Here is a 19,686-nt window from a genome sequence, read left to right as displayed (position 1 = left end):
TTGAAATTTGTTCTGTTTGTGTGAGGGCACGTAATTTAAAATGTGCTTTTGACTGTGATGGGACTTATAAAACTTTCATCCTCCACCTGTATATAATCGACCTCTCAGATATTTAAGTCCTCCACATGCGTTACCTTTTTTAAATTGCATTTTTATATATAAACACTTGCACAGAGATATTTATATGTTTTTCTTATGCCACCATTGAACAGTACCGGAAGTTTTAAGACAAGTTGCAAACCACACCCTATTAGGCACAAAATGCTTAATCGAGGATAGTGGTTGGTGATTTCAAGCACTGTATGACTTCCAATTTGAGGTTGCATCTCGTGAAAGTGTATTCTTGAGATGATGAGACATCATGAAAACAGGCAACACTTCCTTGGAAACAATCCTTGGCCCATGCACAGGGAAGTGTTTTCCTACCAGAGGGCGTTAAATGGCATGTAGTATGTTTTCAGGTAATGTAGATAAAAACCCACCAGGTGGCGCCGTCAGCGAAGGCAGCCTCGCCCACGGACTGTCTGTCTTTTCGTCTTTTTTGTTATTTTTAGTGTGTTTTAAAAGTATGTGTTAATGTTCTCTGGTTTGTTTTATGTTGGGGGTGGCAGCTGAGGTTCCACCCGATGTGGGAGCTTGATCGTCCCGACGCAGAGAGGCCGACCGTTGGCTACGGGAGCCAAGATCGTCCCGTCAACGAAGGTTCGAGGCCCCCGACCGCGGGAGAACAAAGAAGGGAAGAGATTGAACTTTTTCTTCGCCTTCCATCACAGTGAGGAATGTGGAAGAGTCACTGTGGTGGATGTTCATGTTCATACTTACCTTGGAGGACTTACACAGTTCCCGCTGCATCAAAAAATCCCAGAGTATTATAAAGGACATTTCCCACCCCGGACACTCCCTGTTTGAACTGTTACCGTCAGGCAGACGGTACAGATCTACAAGGACAAGGACAAACAGACTTAAAAATAGTTTTTACCCCACTGCTATAAAGGCACTAAATGTAGCCGCCAAGGAACGCAGGGGCGATACATAATAAGAGACTGTGAAATCGACAGAAGGATGTAGGGTTGGGTGTTTATGCGTGCTATTTTCATGATATTTATTTAGTTGTTTATCTTTTTTAAATATTTTACCTTGTATGTATCGTTAGCTTTTAGAAATGTTTGAATGGTGCACTGACTGGCTGACATTTTACAATTTCGTTGTACATGGCTCATGTTACAATGACAATAAAGGAACTATTCTATTCTAAAATGTGTTTTGCGTGTCTTGTTGCTTTTTATTGGTACGACTGTACGGCAAAATCAAATTCCTCGTATGTTGCAAGACATACTTGGCTAATAAAGTATGATTATGAGTATAAGTAATTATCATGTATTAGTTCTGCTTACCATCTCTCTCTTCAATGGGGCCTTCAATTTTGATTTATCAGCCCTTTGCACCCTCACTTCATACCATTACAAATCTATTTAATTAACCATTAAATGAGTCTTAAATGAGCATTAAATGAGACTCAACACCTTCCACCTTAGAAGCATCCGCCGTATCCTGGGTGTATCCTGGCAAGACAGAGTGTCCAACACCGAGATTCTGTCTCGCGCTGGCCTTCCGAGTATGTACACTCTACTCAGGGAGCGCAGGCTGTGGTGGCTGGGCCATGTCCACCGCATGGAGGATGGCCGTATTCCAAAAGACATCCTCTATGGAGAGCTGACATCTGGGAGGAGAACCATCGGCCGCCCCCAGTTACGTTACAAGGATGTCCGCAAGAGAGATATGAAGGCGCTCGACATCGACGCGGAGTCCTGGGAAAGCCTTGCAGCTGGCCGCACGAGGTGGAGAGGTACCCTGAACCAACATCTCAAAACGGGGGAAGAGAAACTGATGAGCGCAATGGCAGACAAGCAGGCACGCAGAAAGGAGCGCAGCAACTTCAACAGACCAGAGACCACACACAAATGTGACCTTTGCGACAGAGACTGTCACTCCCACATTGGTCTCTTCAGCCACAAGCGACGCTGCTCTAGCCGAGGTGTGGAGCAAGCAGCCAACTAGGATGCATCACCCATGGTCAGCCATGACCGAGGGGGGCCTAAGAAGAACCATTAAATAGAAAGTAGGTCCCAGAATATATTGTTCATAGAGACATCTCCTCAATTTGGTTGTGATTGCTCCACACACACGGTTGCCAGATTGGCTGATGAAGACTTTAGTGTTGCCAAACCAACTCACTGTTTCAATATACATGTTTCACGAACAAACTGCAGCTAATCAGTTTAGTTTTGATGATGGAAGAAATACAATAGACAATAGGTACAGGAGGAGGCCATTCGGCCCTTCGAGCCAGCACCGCCATTAAATGTGATCATGGCTGATCATTCTCAATCAGTACCCCGTTCCTGCCTTCTCCCCATACCCCCTGACTCCGCTATCCTTAAGAGCCCTATCTAGCTCTCTCTTGAATGCATTCAGAGAATTGGCCTCCACTGCCTTCTGAGGCAGAGAATTCCACAGATTCACAACTCTCTGACTGAAAAAGTTTTTCCTCATCTCAGTTCTAAATGGCCCACCCCTTATTCTTAAACTGTGGCCCCTTGTTCTGGACTCCCCCAACATTGGGAACATGTTTCCTGCCTCTAACATGTCCAGCCCCTTAATAATCTTATACGTTTCGAAAAGATCTCCTCTCATCCTTCTAAATTCCAGTGTAATTCCAAAATACATTAGATTGACACAAAAAGCTGGAGTAACTCTCAGCAGGTCAGGCAGCATCTCTGGAGAGAAGGAAATGGGTGACGTTTCGGGTCGAGACCCTTCTTCAGAACATTATGCCGTTCAAAGGCATTCTGGTCACTTTTGAATAGTTTTCAATACCTGTACACCAGTTAGTTCCTCCATGATTTCCAGAGCCTTTGAGGACAAACTTTTCCATGACTGAAATAAAAAAGTAAGAAGATATTAAAATTGGGCAATTACTTTTATACAGAAGCAGCAGCAAAGTGAGAGATGGATCTGTTTTTTTTTAAACAGTTTTCTAGCAATCACCAATCACTCAAAATGTCACTTAACCTCGCGAAATAATTACAGAACTGCCAAAGGAAAATGAACAGAGTGTTAATGGACTAGAGATGTTGAAGTCCTTGTAAATTCAACACCACATTATTGAAACAAGTCGACTGCAGCTCTCTTTGTTACAATCAATGATTCTTTCACTTTGTCACATCACACAGATTATAGACAATAGACAATAGACAATAGACCATAGGTGCAGGAGTAGGCCATTCAGCCCTTCGAGCCAGCACCATCATTCACTGTGATCATGGCTGATCATCCACAATCAGTACCCCGTTCCTGCCTTCTCCCCATATCCCTTGACTCCGTTATCCTTAAGAGCCCTATCTGACTCTTTCTTGAAAGCATCCAGTGAATTGGCCCCCACTGCCTTCAGAGGCAGAGGATTCCACAGATTCACAACTCTCTGGGTGAAAAAGTTTTTCCTCATCTCTGTTCTAAATGGCCTACCCCTTATTCTTAAACTGTGGCCCCTGGTTATGTCTCTTGATGAACAGTCTCGAGGTTCTAAATGGCATCTTGATCACTCCTATTTCACACTGAATGACTGTGAGCCAGGGAATGCCACAAATCAGTGGGGATTTTTCACCTTTCAAGCGAAAGAAAAACTTTTTGGAAGAACTCAACGGGTCAAGCAGCATCTGTGGAAGCAAAAGATTGGTTGACTTTTCATTCCCAGACTGCCTCAGAACTGAAAGTGTGTAGGGAAGATGGATGGATGAATTTAGAAGGATGAGAGGAGATCTTATCGAAATGTATAAGATTATTAAGGGGTTGGACACGTTAGAGGCAGGAAACATGTTCCCAATGTTGGGGGAGTCCCGAACAAGGGGCCACAGTTTAAGAATAAGGGGGTAGGCCATTTAGAACTGAGATGAGGAAAAACTTTTTCAGTCAGAGAGTTGTGAATCTGTGGAATTCTCTGCCTCAGAAGGCAGTGGAGGCCAATTCTCTGAATGCATTCAAGAGAGAGCTAGATAGAGCTCTTAAGGATAGCGGAGTCAGGGGGTATGGGGAGAAGGCAGGAACGGGGTACTGATTGAGAATGATCAGCCATGATCACATTGAATAGCGGTGCTGGCTCAAAGGGCCGAATGGCCTCCTCCTGCACCTATTGTCTATTGTCTATTGAAGACAGCCAGTGTGTTGAAATGTAATGTCTCTGCAACCTTTTCATGGGGGCTTTGAGAACATCTATTAACCTTATCCTTTGCCTACCTGGTAATCTCGCCATGTGATGAATCTAGCAAAAAAGTTCTCTTCAGAGAGTCTGTTGTCAGGCAGAGACAATATGTGCAGGAGTAGGCCATTCGGCCCTTCGAGCCAGCACCGCCATTCAAAGTGATCATGGCTGATCATCCACAATCAGTACCGCGTTCCTGCCTTCTCCCCATATGTGAGTGATGTCAGAGCTGAATGATAATGGTTCAGGCCCCTCTTCCAGTGACGTTATTTGGGAATAGACATTTGTTCGATTATCCCATTAGTGGATTTTGAAGATTTCATGGAAATAGTGTCAATGGTAAGTGATGAGTGCTGTGGCTTGTGGCATGTCTCAGAAGCATACAAGAGAGGAGGAGTCACTGCTGTTGGGTAGCTTGGTGCTGAGCCTGAAGTCTTGGCATTCACATAATCTTTTCCAAAGGTCGCTAAACACAACTAATTCTATTCTCTCATTGATTCCATAATTAATTGCTCAAGAATGATCTCAAATGCATTCCACAGATTCACCCACAAAACTATCATTGTTAGTTTCATTAGTTTAGACCATTTGAGAATTATATTCCCCAATATTCTTGATTTAACATTGTTCCAATCTCAGGTCATATTTTGATTAATACTGTACTTATTCCAAGATTGTTTGCTGTTTGGGGATCTAAAAGCCACTCCCATCAGTGCTTTTCTCGATCTCAGCACAGCGTTCGATACAGTGGACCACACCATCCTTATTGACCGTCTCCGGTACGCAGTTGGCATTGATGGCACTGCCCTGAGCTGGTTCGCTTCGTACCTCAAAGATAGGAGTTTCGCCATCAACATAGGCAGTTATTCCTCTTCTCCAGCTAGCCTCTCCTGCGGAGTTCCACAAGGCTCCATCCTAGGCCCCATTCACTTCTCTCTATACATGCTCCCCCTTGGCCAAATCATTCAAAGGCACGGCATTTCTTACCACTGCTATGCCGATGACACACAGCTTTACCTCCCCCTGAAACCCAACAACCAGTCAAATTTAAACAGCCTCTTACACTGCCTTGAGGACATAAAATGTTGGATGGCACAGAACTTCCTCCAATTAAATGAGAGCAAGTCTGAGGTCATCCTATTCGGCCCCCCTGACTCCATCAAATCGATAACAGGCAGTCTTGGAAGCCTATCCTGCCTAGTCAAACCGCATGTCAAAAACCTTGGCGTGATATTTGACTCTGCATTAAAGTTTGACAAGCAAGTCAACGCTGTGGTAAAAGCCAGCTTCTTCCAACTTCGTACCATAGCTAAAATCAAACCTTTCCTCCAATTCGACGACACTGAAAAAATCATTCACGCTTTCATTTCCTCCCGCCTAGACTACTGCAACTCCCTATACACTGGGATCAGCCAATCTTCCCTGTCCCGCCTGCAACTGGTCCAAAACGCCGCAGCGAGGCTCCTGACGGGTACCCGTAAAAGGGACCACATCACCCCGATTCTGGCATCTCTCCACTGGCTCCCTGTACGGTACAGAATCAACTTCAAGCTCCTCCTATTCACATATAAAGCCCTAAATGGACATTCCCCCCCCTACATCAAAAATCTTCTAACCCACCTCTCTAACTCCAGGTCCCTCAGGTCGGCCGACTTGGGGCTACTCACTATCCCACGGTCTAGGCTTAAGCTCAGGGGTGACTGTGCTTTTGCGGTTGCAGCTCCTAGAGTGTGGAACAGCATCCCTCTCCCCATCAGAACTGCCCCCTCCTCCCCCTTTAAGTCCAAGCTCAAAACCTATTTCTACTCCCTAGCGTTTGAGGCTCATTGAGGAGGCGCTGTGAAATGTTTTGTATGTGCTGTTATGTTTGCGTGCTACTGTATGTTTCATTTTTTCCTTAGTACCTAATCAGATGTACAGCACTTTGGTAAACGTGGGTTGTTTTTAAATGTGCTATACAAATAAAATTGACTTGACTTGACTTGACTTGACTTTTGAGCACTAATAATCCTTATCTCTAGTCCATCTTTTGCTTCCCCCAAACCCGGACCATTCCACGTCACTCCGTTTGCCTCATCCTCCATCACTGACAATAAGGAAGTCATTTCTGGTGGCACAGCGGTAGAGTTGCTGCCTTACAGCGCTTACAGCGCCAGAGACCCGGGTTCGATCCCGACCACAGGTGCCGTCTGTACGGAGTTTGTACGTTCTCCCCGTGACCGCGTGGGTTTTCTCCGAGATCTTCGGTTTCCTCCCACACTCCAAAGACTTACAGGTATGTAGATTAATTGGCTTGGTGTATATGTAAAATTGTCCCTAGTGTGTGTAGGGTGGTGTTAATGTGCGAGGATCGCTGGTCGGTGCGGACCCGGTGGGCCGAAGGGCCTGTTTCCGTACTGTATCTCTAAACCTAAAACTCTAAACCATTGCAGAGCAATTAGAAGTAGAACCTGGTTGATATTTTCCCTTTGCTTCGCTCAGGAATGACGTGGTCATCGCAAACACATTATTTAATTGGCTTTGAGTGCTCGACAATCCTAGTTTTAATTGTCTAAGGTGATCAAGTTCATTGCACACCCTGGTAATTACTTACGGGCAATTGGCGGACAATTAGGTTTTCCAGGCTACTAAGAATCTGCATGGCTGTGGCAAAATTTCTCCATTCATAACAAAACTTTCCAATGGACAGAAATTTAGACAGGAGTGCACGTTGTGACTGTAAAAACAGATGCATCACAGATATTAGTTTTCCTTCCCTTTTTGGAAAAAAAAAGTAGCAGTCAGTCTAAGCATTGACAAGCAATATAAAATGTTTCTAAGATAGACATAAAATGCTGGAGTAACTCAAAGGGACAGGCAGCATGTCTGGAGAGAAGGGAATGGGTGATGTTTCGGGTTGAAGAAGAGTTTCTCGACTCGAAACGTCACCCATTCCTTCTATTCAGAGATGCTGCCTGTCCCGCTGAGTTACTCCAGCATTTTGTGTCTATCTTCGGTGTAAACCAGCATCCGCAGTTCCTTTCTACACATAAATTGTTTCTGTGCTAATTGAAACGTTCAGACCAAACATTGAGATGCTTCTGCACGGTGGCGCAGCGGTAGAGTTGCTGCCTTACAGCGAATGCAGCGCCGGAGACTCAGGTTCGATCCTGACTACGGGTGCTGTCTGTCCTGGTTTAGAGTTGCAAATCGCGTTCACGACATGTACACTCACCATCTCCAGCGAGATAAAGTCTAGCCACCTCACATTAACTTGCAATGGCATTACCATGATAAATCTCCTATCATCAATGTGCCAGAAGTGGAAGCCAAGAAGTGTGGCATGGTGACGCAGCGGTAGGTATCACTGCCTTACAGAGACCTTACAAACACTGTTCTTTCCTGTTGTTGAGTCAAAAGCTTAGAAATGCTGCAGGAGTACACTCATATACACCGATGAGCCAAAACATTATGATCTGATGAGCCAAAACAGAGTGCGATGCACTGTGTATTGTGACACATTCCTCCCGTGACCACCATTAACATTTTCTGTGACTTGTGCCACAGTCGACCTTCTGTCGGTTCGGACCAGACGGGATAGCCTTCGTTGCCCTCGCGCATCGATGAGCCTTGGGCGCCCAACACCCTGTCGCCGGTTTGTGGTTTGTCCCTCCTCGGACCACTGTCGGTAGGTACTCACCACTGCTGACCGGGAGCACCCCACAAGTCTTGCCGTTTCAGAGATGCTCTGACCCAGTCGTCTAGCCAGAACAATTTGGCCCTTGTCAAAAGTCTCTCAGGTCTTTACTCCTGCCCATTTCTCCTGCATCCAGCACACCAACTTCAAGAACTGACTGTTCTCTTGCTGCCTAATATATCCCACCCCTTGACAGGTGCCATTGTAACAAGATAATTAATGTTATTCACTTCGCCTGTCAGTGGTCATAATGTTTTGGCTCATCAGTGTACATCAGTAGTTCAAGAGCACAGCAAACCACCATCTCGTTCGTTAAGAATGACAATGAAGACTGATTTTGTCAGTAAAGCCCATTTTCTACAAGTATTTATAATGACATGATATTTTTAAGTATGTTTTACGAACATCGAATATTTAAAAACATGTGAAAATAGCAGGATGATGGGATTACATTGCTCTCATTACAATGTGAAACAGAATACATTAAGGTCAACGATGGAAGTCTTAGGCTTAAGTTTGCTATTGTCACATGTAGTGAAAAGCTTTGTTTTGGATAAGTCTCGGATAATTCTGCTGCCACTCGATTGCTGACAGCACACAAAAAAGAAAGATATGTAGGGGAGGAGAAAGAGAACCTGAGGTAATGACGATGAAGCCTAAATGGCTTAAATGAATCAGATTTTGCATTTTAATAAACACCTAGTATTTGACTGATTTACTTCTGCCTAAATACCAATAGATTCTGAAATTGCTAAGAGCTGGTTCACAATAATGTCCAATAATTTTGATAGATGAATATCATTTTGATCATTCCACAATGGAAACGAATATCAAAGACCATCACAATTCAAGAAATAGGCATTATTAAAGCTGGGTTGAGTTGTAGAATTACCATAAATGTACATGTTAATTAAATTTGCAATGCTCACCTTACACGTGTTACACGTGACGATTTCAGCAGAGACCCAGTGGCTCACGTTGTCTGCATATCTAACCAGCTGTCGGAGATATTGGTGCTGTTTGAATTTTGGAACAAATAAACTGTTGCTTTCTGAGGATGTAGCTTCTGAAGTAACAGATCTGTGAATAGAAATGTCGGGAAGAGTGATCAAAACCTGCAGTGTCTGAGCATATAAATTAAAACTGACAGTCAATCAGGGCTTTTAGATCTCTGAGTTGTGCCTTACTTACGAGTCATGCTTTACACGGCAGTTAGTGGGAAGAATGCGGCGCTGAAAAGATCAAAAGGTTTCCGATGAATTCGATGAGGAGGGGTTCTCACTTTTGCAAGGTATTTGATACTGGATGGAGTTTGGATGGATTGCTAAACACTAGTGCTGGTGTATTGGAACGAGTGAGACGTGTAAGACCTGGGGCATTTCACACTGCTCCCTGATCTCTTTCGTCCAGCGCTGTGTTTTGTAACAAAGATAGATACAAAAAGCTGGAGGAACTCAGCGGGTCAGGCAGCATCTCTGGAGAAAAGGAATAGGTGGCCTTTCGGGTCGAGACCCTTCTTCAGACAATCTGTTGGGCGCCCAAGGCTCATCGATGCGCGAGGGCAACAAAGGCTATCCCGTCTAGTCCAACCCGACAGAAGGTCTACTGTGGTACAAGTCACAGAAAATTGTAATGGTGGTCATGGGAGGAATGTGTCATAATACACATTGCATTGCACCCTGCTGCGTATGGGGCTGCACACGGAGGACCAACAGCATATTTGGCAGGTGGTCATAATGTTTTGGCTCATCAGGTCATAATGTTTTGGCTGTTCGGTGTATGTATGCATAATACTTTGCCATTCTAAGGCTCAGAAATGTCCCTTTTAAATAATAACATTTCATATTTAAGCATAAATTGAAATTATTCCATATTTAATTGCTTGCACATGGAACCTTTTCAAATGCAGAGTAGAAGTCAGCTTTAGCTGCAGTTAAGAAACACACAGATTGAAATAATGGGCTTTTGGAAAATTATTTTCTACTTGTAATGAATCCATGATATTTAGTTTTCAGTGGGTCATACACTGTTGTAACAATTCTATTAATGTACCAATTCTATTAATAGTTGATTTCGCATTGGATAAACCTAATTGAAAATTATGCACTTGGATCAGAGAGATAGGATAATTTCAAGTGTCAAAATATGTATTAATAAGCTACTGATATATAATGTTAATAAAGCATTCTAATCTTATTAATTATTTTGTGGATTTGTCTGGAGGTTCAAAGATCAAGTTTTGCTACTATAGACAATAGACAATAGGTGCAGGAGTAGGCCATTCGGCCCTTCGAACCAGCACCACCATTCAATGTGATCATGGCTGATCATTCTCAATCAGTACCCCGTTCCTGCCTTCTCCCCATACCCCCTGACTCCGCTATCCTTAAGAGCTCTATCTAGCTCTCTCTTGAATGCATTCAGAGAATTGACCTCCACTGCCTTCTGAGGCAGAGAATTCCACAGATTTACACTCTCTGACTGAAAATGTTTTTCCTCATCTCCGTTCTAAATGGCCCCTGGTTCTGGACTCCCCCAACATTGGGAACATGTTTCCTGCCTCTAACGTGTCCAACCCCTTAATAATCTTATATGTTTCGATAAGATCCCCTCTCATCCTTCTGAATTCCAGTGTACACAAGCCTAGTCGCTCCAGTCTTTCAACATACGACAGTCCCGCCATTCTGGGAATTAACCTAGTAAACCTACGCTGCACGCCTTCAATAGCAAGAATATCCTACCTCAAATTTGGAGAGCAAAACCATCAGATATTAGATGCAATTCCATGTTATACACAATTACCTTCGGCTGGACCTGTGTATTCCAGGCAGTCTTGCCAAAGTACAATCGAAAACAACTCTTGCTCTCTCATGGATTTCTGACTTTCTGCTCAAAGTGTGGAAGAAATTTAGAATGAAATTCTGTTCTTTAAAATAGTGATTTAGATTTGGACGGGGTCTTTTAAAGCAGTGCTTCTTGAACTGGTGAATGGTTCACCCAAGGGTGAATGAAACTAATTTATTCAGATATTTACATTTTTTTTCTCTCACAAGGGAGAATAAGACGAAAATGACCAAAAAACACAAGAAAATTTAGTCGAGGGTGAATGAGATTTTGTGATAAAGACTCAAAGACACTGAAATAGTTTAGGAAGCACTGTTTTAAAGTGAGCACCAGCGACTTGTTGATGACGACAGGTTCATGGATCCTTGGCCTCCCTCTTCTAAAGTCAACAGTCAGCTCCTTGGTCTTACTGACATTGAGGGAAAGGTCGTTGTTCTGGCACCATTCAATCAGATGATCATTCTCTGTCCCTCTCTTCCCCTCTGTCCTTCCTGATAGTTCCTCTGTCCCTCTGTTCCCCTCCCCCTTCCCAGATCTCCCTTTATCTTCCTGTCTCCACCTATATCCTTCCTTTCTGAAGAAAGGGTCTCGACCCGAAACGTCACCCATTCCTTCTCTCCCGAGATGCTGCCCGGCCTGCTGAATTACTCCAGCACTTTGTGAATAAATACCTTCGATTTGTACCAGCATCTGCAGTTATTTTCTTATATCCTTCCTTTGTCCCGCCCCCCTGACATCAGTCTGAAGAAGGGTCTCGACCTGAAACGTCACCCATTCCTTCTCTCCTGAGATGCTGCCTGACCTGCTGAGTTACTCCAGCATTTTGTGAATAAATACCTTCGATTTGTACCAGCATCTGCAGTTATTGTCTTATATATTCTCTGTCCTATACATTGACTCATCATTAAACGAGAAGTTTCCAATACTATTTGACCAAGTGAATAAGAATTTTTCATCCAATCATTTCCACACTATAAATATACCCAATTTGGATTTGTCTGCGTCATTTCAATGAATTCACTGTCAGCAGATAATCTGATTATTTAAGCATGATATAAGCATTAGAACTGATCTAAACCCACTTTAGAACCGTCGAGGGTGTGTCATTTATGCCAAATGATCTTGAATTCAGAAAATGGACTGGATGACAATCTTGGAACAGCTCCTGAAATTATAAGAAAATATTTTAACCAAAATGATTACATTTCAAATACGCATACAGCAGCTACAGCCAAGAAAGATGTCACGTAAAACTTCAGTGCACCATAAAGGAACGGATGTTATAGGGCAGGAACTGTCTTGGTTTTATCCCAAGTCAACTTATGTTGCGATAAAGGCTGCAGAAAAATACACCAAACACTCCTTTTCTCCGAATGCCGTGTTCAATACTTTGTCCACATGCTTAGATAGACACAAAAAGCTGGAGTAACTCAGCGGGACAGGCAGCATCCCTGGAGAGAAGGAATGGGTGACGTTTCGGGTCGAGACCCTTCTTCAGACTGCAGACGTATTTAGCTTGTTTGTTATGCAGAGTTTGGTTGTGAAAGGGTGTTTGCGGTGGGGGGGGGGGGGGGGGATTTGTTTGGTAGGCACAAATTGTAGTCGGATAAGAAAATGTTTTTTCTTCATGGGGAGAATTGTTATTGGAGGAGGAAACCACCATCTTTAACCAGGGATCAGGAGGGAATGAACTGACACTCTACCATCAATCAGGTACTGGATATAAATGGAGCCACAAAAACAGAAAATGGATTGAAAAAAACATGACAAATTGAGCAAATTTGCTACCAATATAAGGAAATTTGAGCCATTTACACCCACCATTAAAAAATATTATAAGGTCTTGCCCATCTTCATTTTGTACTCAATTGACCATATCCCTACCAAATTACAATCCATCCAACTTCCTTTCTGGTGAAAGATGTTCCTCAATCCTGGATAAATGTTTTTATTTCAGATTTACTGTGTTTAATATTTTCCTTTTGAGATTTCTTGCCTCCTGAAATGGCCAACGTTGAAAATGTTTTCTGTTGAAGCACCACTCTTCAATTAAAAACACACCCTTGACCTTTCTAGACTAAACTATTCAACCCCATTTCTGATCCTCTCTCCTAACTGCAAACTGTATCAATTAAAAAGTTTAGAGGGGGAGTGGTGGGTGGGTAGGTGGGTGGGTGGGGGGGGGGCGGGGGGGGGGGGGGAGATACAGGAGAGTGGTGTTGTGGGGAAAGAGTTGACCTGGGAAATTTAAATTTGCTAATAAAGAATTCTTATTAAATCCTCTGTTGAACCATCTCACTTAAACATAATAATAATAATTACATAATTACTTCACGATTGATTCTAAAAGGCAGTTAAAATAAAAACAATCATAAAATTAAGATGTTTTTCAGATTTCCTATGGGAATAAGAAAAATCCCTTGTTGCAGTACAAACCATCTCAAATGGTTAAGACTGGATAAGATTAGAAAAAGGTTGCAACTAATGAGGTACAAGTAATCAGGAGATGCTTGCAGAAATAGCATTTCATAAGCGCATAATGAGCACAATCAAGGAAGAGGCGGTTGGACTCAAATAACAGCACCGCTGAGACTTGTTATTCTGATTATTATTACGAAATTATACCTACTAAAGTAGATTCTTTAATAATTCACTCGCTGCAAGTCTTATACCATGGTTGAATTCACTAACAATTACTTCTATTTATTTCATGTCTTTTTACATTGGAAATAAATCCCATGGAAGTTATTATTGGAACATCTAGGGAAAGTGGGCATGGCTGGGGAGGCCAGACTGCATTCATTCTATATCTCTAATTGTCCTTGAGAAGGCAGTAATGAGCCACTTTCTTGAACTGTTGACATTTTTACAGTGAAGGTATTCACACAAACGTTCCTGGGATAAGAGCCATTGAGAATATAGACGCTGTGATATACTTCACTGGACACACATAGTGGTGTAGAAGTCAGGATGGGTTCGATTCAGTGAGGAACCTGCAGATGGCAGTGTTTCCATGCGCCTGGTGTCCTTGGCCTTCCAGGAGCAGGGTTTGCAGGTTTGTCAGATGCTGTAGGAGAGGCCAAGATGAGCAATTGCAGGACATGTTGCAGACAGCATAAGCTGCACTAAAGTGGTGGAGGGGTGACAAATCAAACTGGCTGTTTTGCCCTGGATGGTGTTCAGCTTCCTGAGTAAAGTGGCAACTCATGGTATCCAGGTAGAAACATAGAAAATAGGTGCAGGTGGAGGCCATTTGGCCCTTCGAGTCAGCACCGCCATTCATTGTGATCATGGCTGATCATCCACAATCAGTAACCTATGCATGCCTTCTCCCCATATCCCTTGATTCCGCTAGAGTTACATAGAGCTAACTCTCTTTTAAATTCATCCAGTGAATTGGCCTCTACTGCATTCTGTGGCAGAGAATTCCACAAATTCACTACTTTCTGAGTGAAAAAGTTCCCTCTTACCTCAGTTTTAAATGGCCTCCCCTTTATTCTAAGACTGTGGCCCCTGGTTCTGGACTCCCCCAACATCAGGAACATTTTTCCTGCATCTAACTTGTCCAGTCCTTTTATAATTTTATACGTTTCTATAAGATCCCCTCTCATCCTTCTAAATTCCAGTGAATTCAAGCCCAGTCTTTCCAATCTTTCCTCATATGACAGTCCCACCATCCCGGGGATTAACCTCATGAACCTACGCTGCACTGCCTCAATAGCAAGGATGTCCTTCCTCAAATTAGGAGACCAAAGCTGAACACAATACTCCAGGTGTGGTCTCACCAGGGCCCTACACAACTCCAGAAGGACTTCTTTACTCCTATACCCAAATCCTCTCGTTTTGAAGGCCAACATGCCATTAGCTTTCTTCACTGCCTGCTGTACCTGCACGCTTACTTTCAGTGACTGGTGTACAAGGACATCCAGGCCTTGTTGCAGTTCCCTTTTTCCTAATCTGACACCATTGAGATAATAATCTGCCTCCTTGTTTTTGCCGCCAAAGTGGATAACCTCACATTTATCTACATTATACTGCATCTGCCACGCATCTGCGCACTCTCTCAACCAGTCCAGGTCACCCTGCAACCTCCTAACATCCTCTTCACAGTTTACACTGCCACCCAGCTTTGTGTCATCTACAAACTTGCTAGTGTTGCTTCTAATTCCTTCATCCAAATCATTAATGTATAACGTAAACAGTTGCGGCCCCAACACCGAGCCTTGCGGCACTCCACTCGCCAATGCCTGCCATTCTGAAAAGGATCCGTTTACTCCTACTCTTTGCTTCCAGTCTGCCAACCAGTTCTCTATCCATGTCAATACCCTACCCCCAATACCATGTGCTTTAATTTTGCCCACTAATCCCCTGCGTGGGACCTTATCAGAGGCCTTCTGAAAGTCCAGATACACTACATCCACTGGCTCTCCTTCATCCATTTTACTTGTCACATTTCAAAAAAAGTGGAGAAGATTTCATCACCCTCCTGAACTGTGCCTTGCCTCTAGTGTAAGGCTCTGAGTGTTGGGAGCTTGTTCATTTACCACAAATACCCTGTTTCTGACGTGTCCTTGTATCTACTGTATTTACGTGGCTGATCCTGTTGTGATCCTGATCAGTGGTGACACTCAGGATATTGATTGCAGGGGATGTGGTAATGATAATGCAAAAATTCATTGTCAAGGTTAGTGGTTAGATTACTTCTTCCTGGAGATGGCCATTACCTGCCACTTATACCGTGAATATTTGACTTTCGGATACTTTAGAAAAGAAAGCACGGAGGCAGAGAGGAGAGCTCTTCAGCGGGTAGTCCATAGAGCTCAGAAGACTATCGGAACACAGCTACCAGCCTTGGAGGGCAACTACAACACACGATGCCTTAGAAAAGGCACCAGCATTCACAAAGACTCCTCACACCCCTGCAACAGTCTGTTCGAACATCTACCATCGGGCAGACGATACAAGGCCTTCTACGCCCTTACCTCCAGACTCAGGAACAGCTTCATTCCCAGGGCCATAGCTGCTATGAACTGGTCCTGCTGAGCTGGATGGTCACATCGCACAGCGAACCGGCACAGATCTACTTGCACTTTATTCTGTTTTAAAACTGTTGTCTAAACTTATACTGATTAGTTAATTAATTTATTGCATCGTTTGGAAGGCGCATTCCCAATCTCGTTGTACCCCTGTACAATGACAATAAAAATATATTGTATTGTATTGTATTGTATTGTATAAAAGGAATGTGCAAGGAACTTACAGAATAATGAAAGGCAAAGATAGAGTGGATATGGAGAGGATGTTTCCACTGGTGGGAGAGTCTAGGACCAGAGGTCATAGCGTCAGAATTAAAGGGCGCTCTTTTAGAAAGGAGGTGAGGAGGAACTTCTTTAGTCAGAGGGTAGTTAATCTGTGGAACTCATTGCCACAGAGGGCTGTGGAGGCCAAGTCAGTGGATATTTTTAAAGTGTCAAGGGCTATGGGGAGAAGGCAGGAAATGGGATGTGGAGGCAGAGATCAGCCATGATTGAATGGTGGAGTAGAGCCGATGGGCCGAATGGCCTAATTCTACCCCTATAACTTGTGAACTTGTGAAGGAGACACTGAAGCTAATAATTAGGAGAGATGTAAAATGGCCAACTTTGCCAGTGTGCAGGGTTATTTATGATTTATCTTAACAGATCTGAGAAATTTAAAAATATTTCAAAATCAAAAACAAAAACAAAAATCATAATTATTTGATGTAAATTATTATAATTAATTATGCATGAATTTAGTACTGAGCTGAGATATATTTCTTGCAGAGTAAGAGATATTTGGGGACACAGTGTATGTTTAATCTGAGTCATCATTTATGAGTTGGTGCAGCATGAATAAAAGGAGAAAATGACTGTTTGGACCTGTTTTCCCCCATTGAGCTTTCACTAAGATTTCCTTGCCTCCTTGCTGTAGGTTATTGAGTAGAGGTTAATTTCCAGAATTAATCAACAATTTACTAACAGTGAACTGTAACTAACATAATGAACTTTTTTTGCCTTCCATCACAGTGAGGAATGTGGAATCCACTGTGGTGGATGTCTATGTTAAATTTTATTTTATGTGGCTGTGTGTCTTGTTGCTTTTTCCTTAGTATCGCTGTGTGGTAACTCAAATGTCACAGTACCTTATGGTACATGTGACAATAAATTGAATCTTGAATCTTGAATGTAAAGTACATCAATCTTGCCTTTGTGTTGCATCTATCAGCTCCTAAATCCCTAGAAAGGTTGCCCTCAGGAGAAACAGTAGCGATATCAACTGATCTGAACAACCCCAGATTAGAGAAAAATTCCCATTGAAAACAGGATGCTTATTGAAAGTAGAAACAGGCTCAGCTGTAATGAACAGGGCAACATACAATGTTAATGTTTACAGAGGAATAATGATCACTGATATGAAAAGCTAGTGAACTCATTACAAGTCAATTTGTTTGGGAGAGGAGAGCAGAAGAGAGAGGAACTTGGTAAGAACACCAAAAGGAGTACCTTTTGGTTTGTTACATTGTCTAAAAACATTTATGATGAGAATTTTAATGATACCTGCTGCAATAAGGTCAGTTGCTGGGCTATATGCTGTGTGCTGTAATCAGCCAAATTGAAGTGGTCTTTCTGACAAGGTTTCTGGTAAACTCCCAACTGTTCTGTTGTAAAGTTATTATAGCAGGGCCTTGTAGGGGCAGCTGCTGTATTGTTACATCTTTCCTTATGATGAGGGCTCGATGACTCCATGCTTTTCGTGATCTTCCACTTAAAACTCTGTAATAACAACAGAAAAAGATTAGCAGAAAGTATTCATCAGTATGTTTAAATAGAAAGAGTCTAATTTGAAAGTTCCACATATTAAAAATGAAAAGGTGAAGATAAACTGAGTATGTCAAATTATCTGTTGATTATCTTTCTGCTAACAATATGAATTGCAAGCATGTATCAATCACGTTGTCTGCTAATTGCTTAAGTATTTGGTGAGCAAACCATTTGAAATAAATCATGTTAGTTTTATTAATATTTATTTTGATAGTGACTGTCAATGTGAAAAATAATATTGGGGAATTACTGCAATAAATTATGGGCAAAGAGCCATAATTCTCCTTCATTATGCATCACATAATTCCAGATGCATACAAGGACTCCCCTCCATTCAACCCCTTAACTACTGATTCTAGTCCCCACCGCTCCAACATTCAATTATCCTGCTCCCTCCGATTTCTCTCTCCAAATTCTCTGTGGACTGATTGACTCCAACTTTCCATTCTGATCCCCAACAGTCCCAGTCAAACTATTCGCTCTCCTACCACTTCTCTGACATGTCCCTTCTGCTCCCGACCTCAACTATGAAATTGGCAGATTTCCTTTGCGTCAATCACCATTGTGAAGAAAACACCTGGGTTATTAAGGCCTGTTCAGAGGTTTACAACATGGGATGCACATAAAAACTTTCAACTACCTTCCTGCGAACTGAGGGATAAACACGCCTTTACAGTTACTGGCCAGTTTTGAAGCAATATTGTTATGCACAATATTATTATGCACAATATTATTTGTATTATTGTCATGTGTATCGACAGCAAACATCTTTATCTTGCGTTCCATCCAGGCAGATCCAGGATGGAACGCAAGAAAAAAAAGATGTTTGCTGTCGATACACATGACAATGATAATAATAATAATAATATTTCATATATTGTAAGTACATACAAATATCAAGGTATTACACAAGAAAAAAGAAGAATGTACTAGAGAATGTTATTGATGCAGGGACAGTGCAGATAAAAAAGGGCAAGAGTCATGTCGACATAGGTTTGAAGATCAAGAATTCATCTCACAGTGTGAGAGGTCTGTTCGGGGGTCTGATGACACCAGGAAAGAAGTTGTGTGCTTTCAAACCTTTGCATTTACTGCCCAAAGGGAGAGGAGAGGGGAGGGGAGGGGAGGGGAGGGGAGGGGAGGGGAGGGGGGGGGAGAGGGGAGGGGAGGGGAGGGGAGGGGAGGAGAGGGGAGAGGAGAGGAGAGGAGAGGAGAGGAGAGGAGAGGAGAGAAGAGGAGAGGAGAGGAGAGGAGAGGAGAGGAGAGGAGAGGAGAGGAGAGGAGAGGAGAGGAGAGGAGAGGAGAGGAGAGGAGAGGAGAGGAGAGGAGAGGAGAGGAGAGGAGAGGAGAGGAGAGGAGAGGAGAGGAGAGGAGAGGAGAGGAGAGGAGAGGAGAGGAGAGGAGAGGAGAGGAGAGGAGAGGAGAGGAGAGGAGAGGAGAGGAGAGGAGAGGAGAGGAGAGGAGAGGAGAGGAGAGGAGAGAGAATAACCGGGGTGGGAGCAACCTTGAATGTATCGGCTGTTTTCCCCAAACTGCTGGAATTGGAGATGGTGTAGCAGTGTGGATGTCTGGACCTGAAATGAGGCTAGACGCCTGGCAAGTACCGAGAAGGTCGTTTAATAACCATTCAAACATCCGCACACCACGAGGCAGACAAAGGAATGCCTGAACCCCTCCAGGGAAACCCTGCAGCCTGAGGCCGTCCCAGACCAGTCCATCCAGTGTGGAGGTGTTTGACCCAGGGAGTGGTCTAATCCCCAGGGACCACCACAATGGAATCATTGCAGAGAAAGCTGCAACTACATTAGTTGGAGAGGAAAGCAACAAACCTTTCTGGAAATATCTTCATCGGAACATTTTATGGAAACTGAGTGAACTGAATCATTATCTTCTTCAATCTTCATGTCCTCAAAATTGAGGCTGGAGTAAGATAGTTTAAAGGCCATTTTACCACGGGAGAGGTTTTTTAGTAAATTAATTAAATATTGGCCCCGGATATCAATTGGAATAACCTAGCAGAAGAATGGACATATTAGTAAAGGTAATATACAGAAATATTACTTTAT

The 19,686-nt window shown here is 43.0% G+C and overlaps 1 protein-coding gene across 3 annotated transcripts in view; it reads right to left on the bottom strand.

Annotated features, from left to right (window-relative positions):
• kndc1 (kinase non-catalytic C-lobe domain containing 1) overlaps positions 1-19,686 on the bottom strand; it is a 197,380-nt gene that overhangs the window by 6,343 nt on the left and 171,351 nt on the right. For all 3 annotated transcript variants that reach the window (XM_078413701.1, XM_078413703.1, XM_078413702.1), the window contains 6 exons: positions 19,450-19,632; positions 17,357-17,572; positions 11,861-11,943; positions 8,864-9,014; positions 6,852-6,974; positions 2,878-2,937 (listed from right to left, as the gene is read on the bottom strand). In XM_078413701.1, coding sequence (XP_078269827.1) covers positions 2,878-2,937; positions 6,852-6,974; positions 8,864-9,014; positions 11,861-11,943; positions 17,357-17,572; positions 19,450-19,632 — 816 coding nt within the window. The remainder of the gene's footprint in view (positions 1-2,877; positions 2,938-6,851; positions 6,975-8,863; positions 9,015-11,860; positions 11,944-17,356; positions 17,573-19,449; positions 19,633-19,686) is intronic.

The sequence above is a fragment of the Rhinoraja longicauda genome, chromosome 16 (genome assembly GCF_053455715.1).
Source record: "Rhinoraja longicauda isolate Sanriku21f chromosome 16, sRhiLon1.1, whole genome shotgun sequence".
Lineage (NCBI taxonomy): Eukaryota > Metazoa > Chordata > Chondrichthyes > Rajiformes > Arhynchobatidae > Rhinoraja > Rhinoraja longicauda.
The sequence above is the reverse complement of the archived record's forward strand: the minus strand, read 5'-3'. Positions and strand labels throughout refer to the sequence as shown.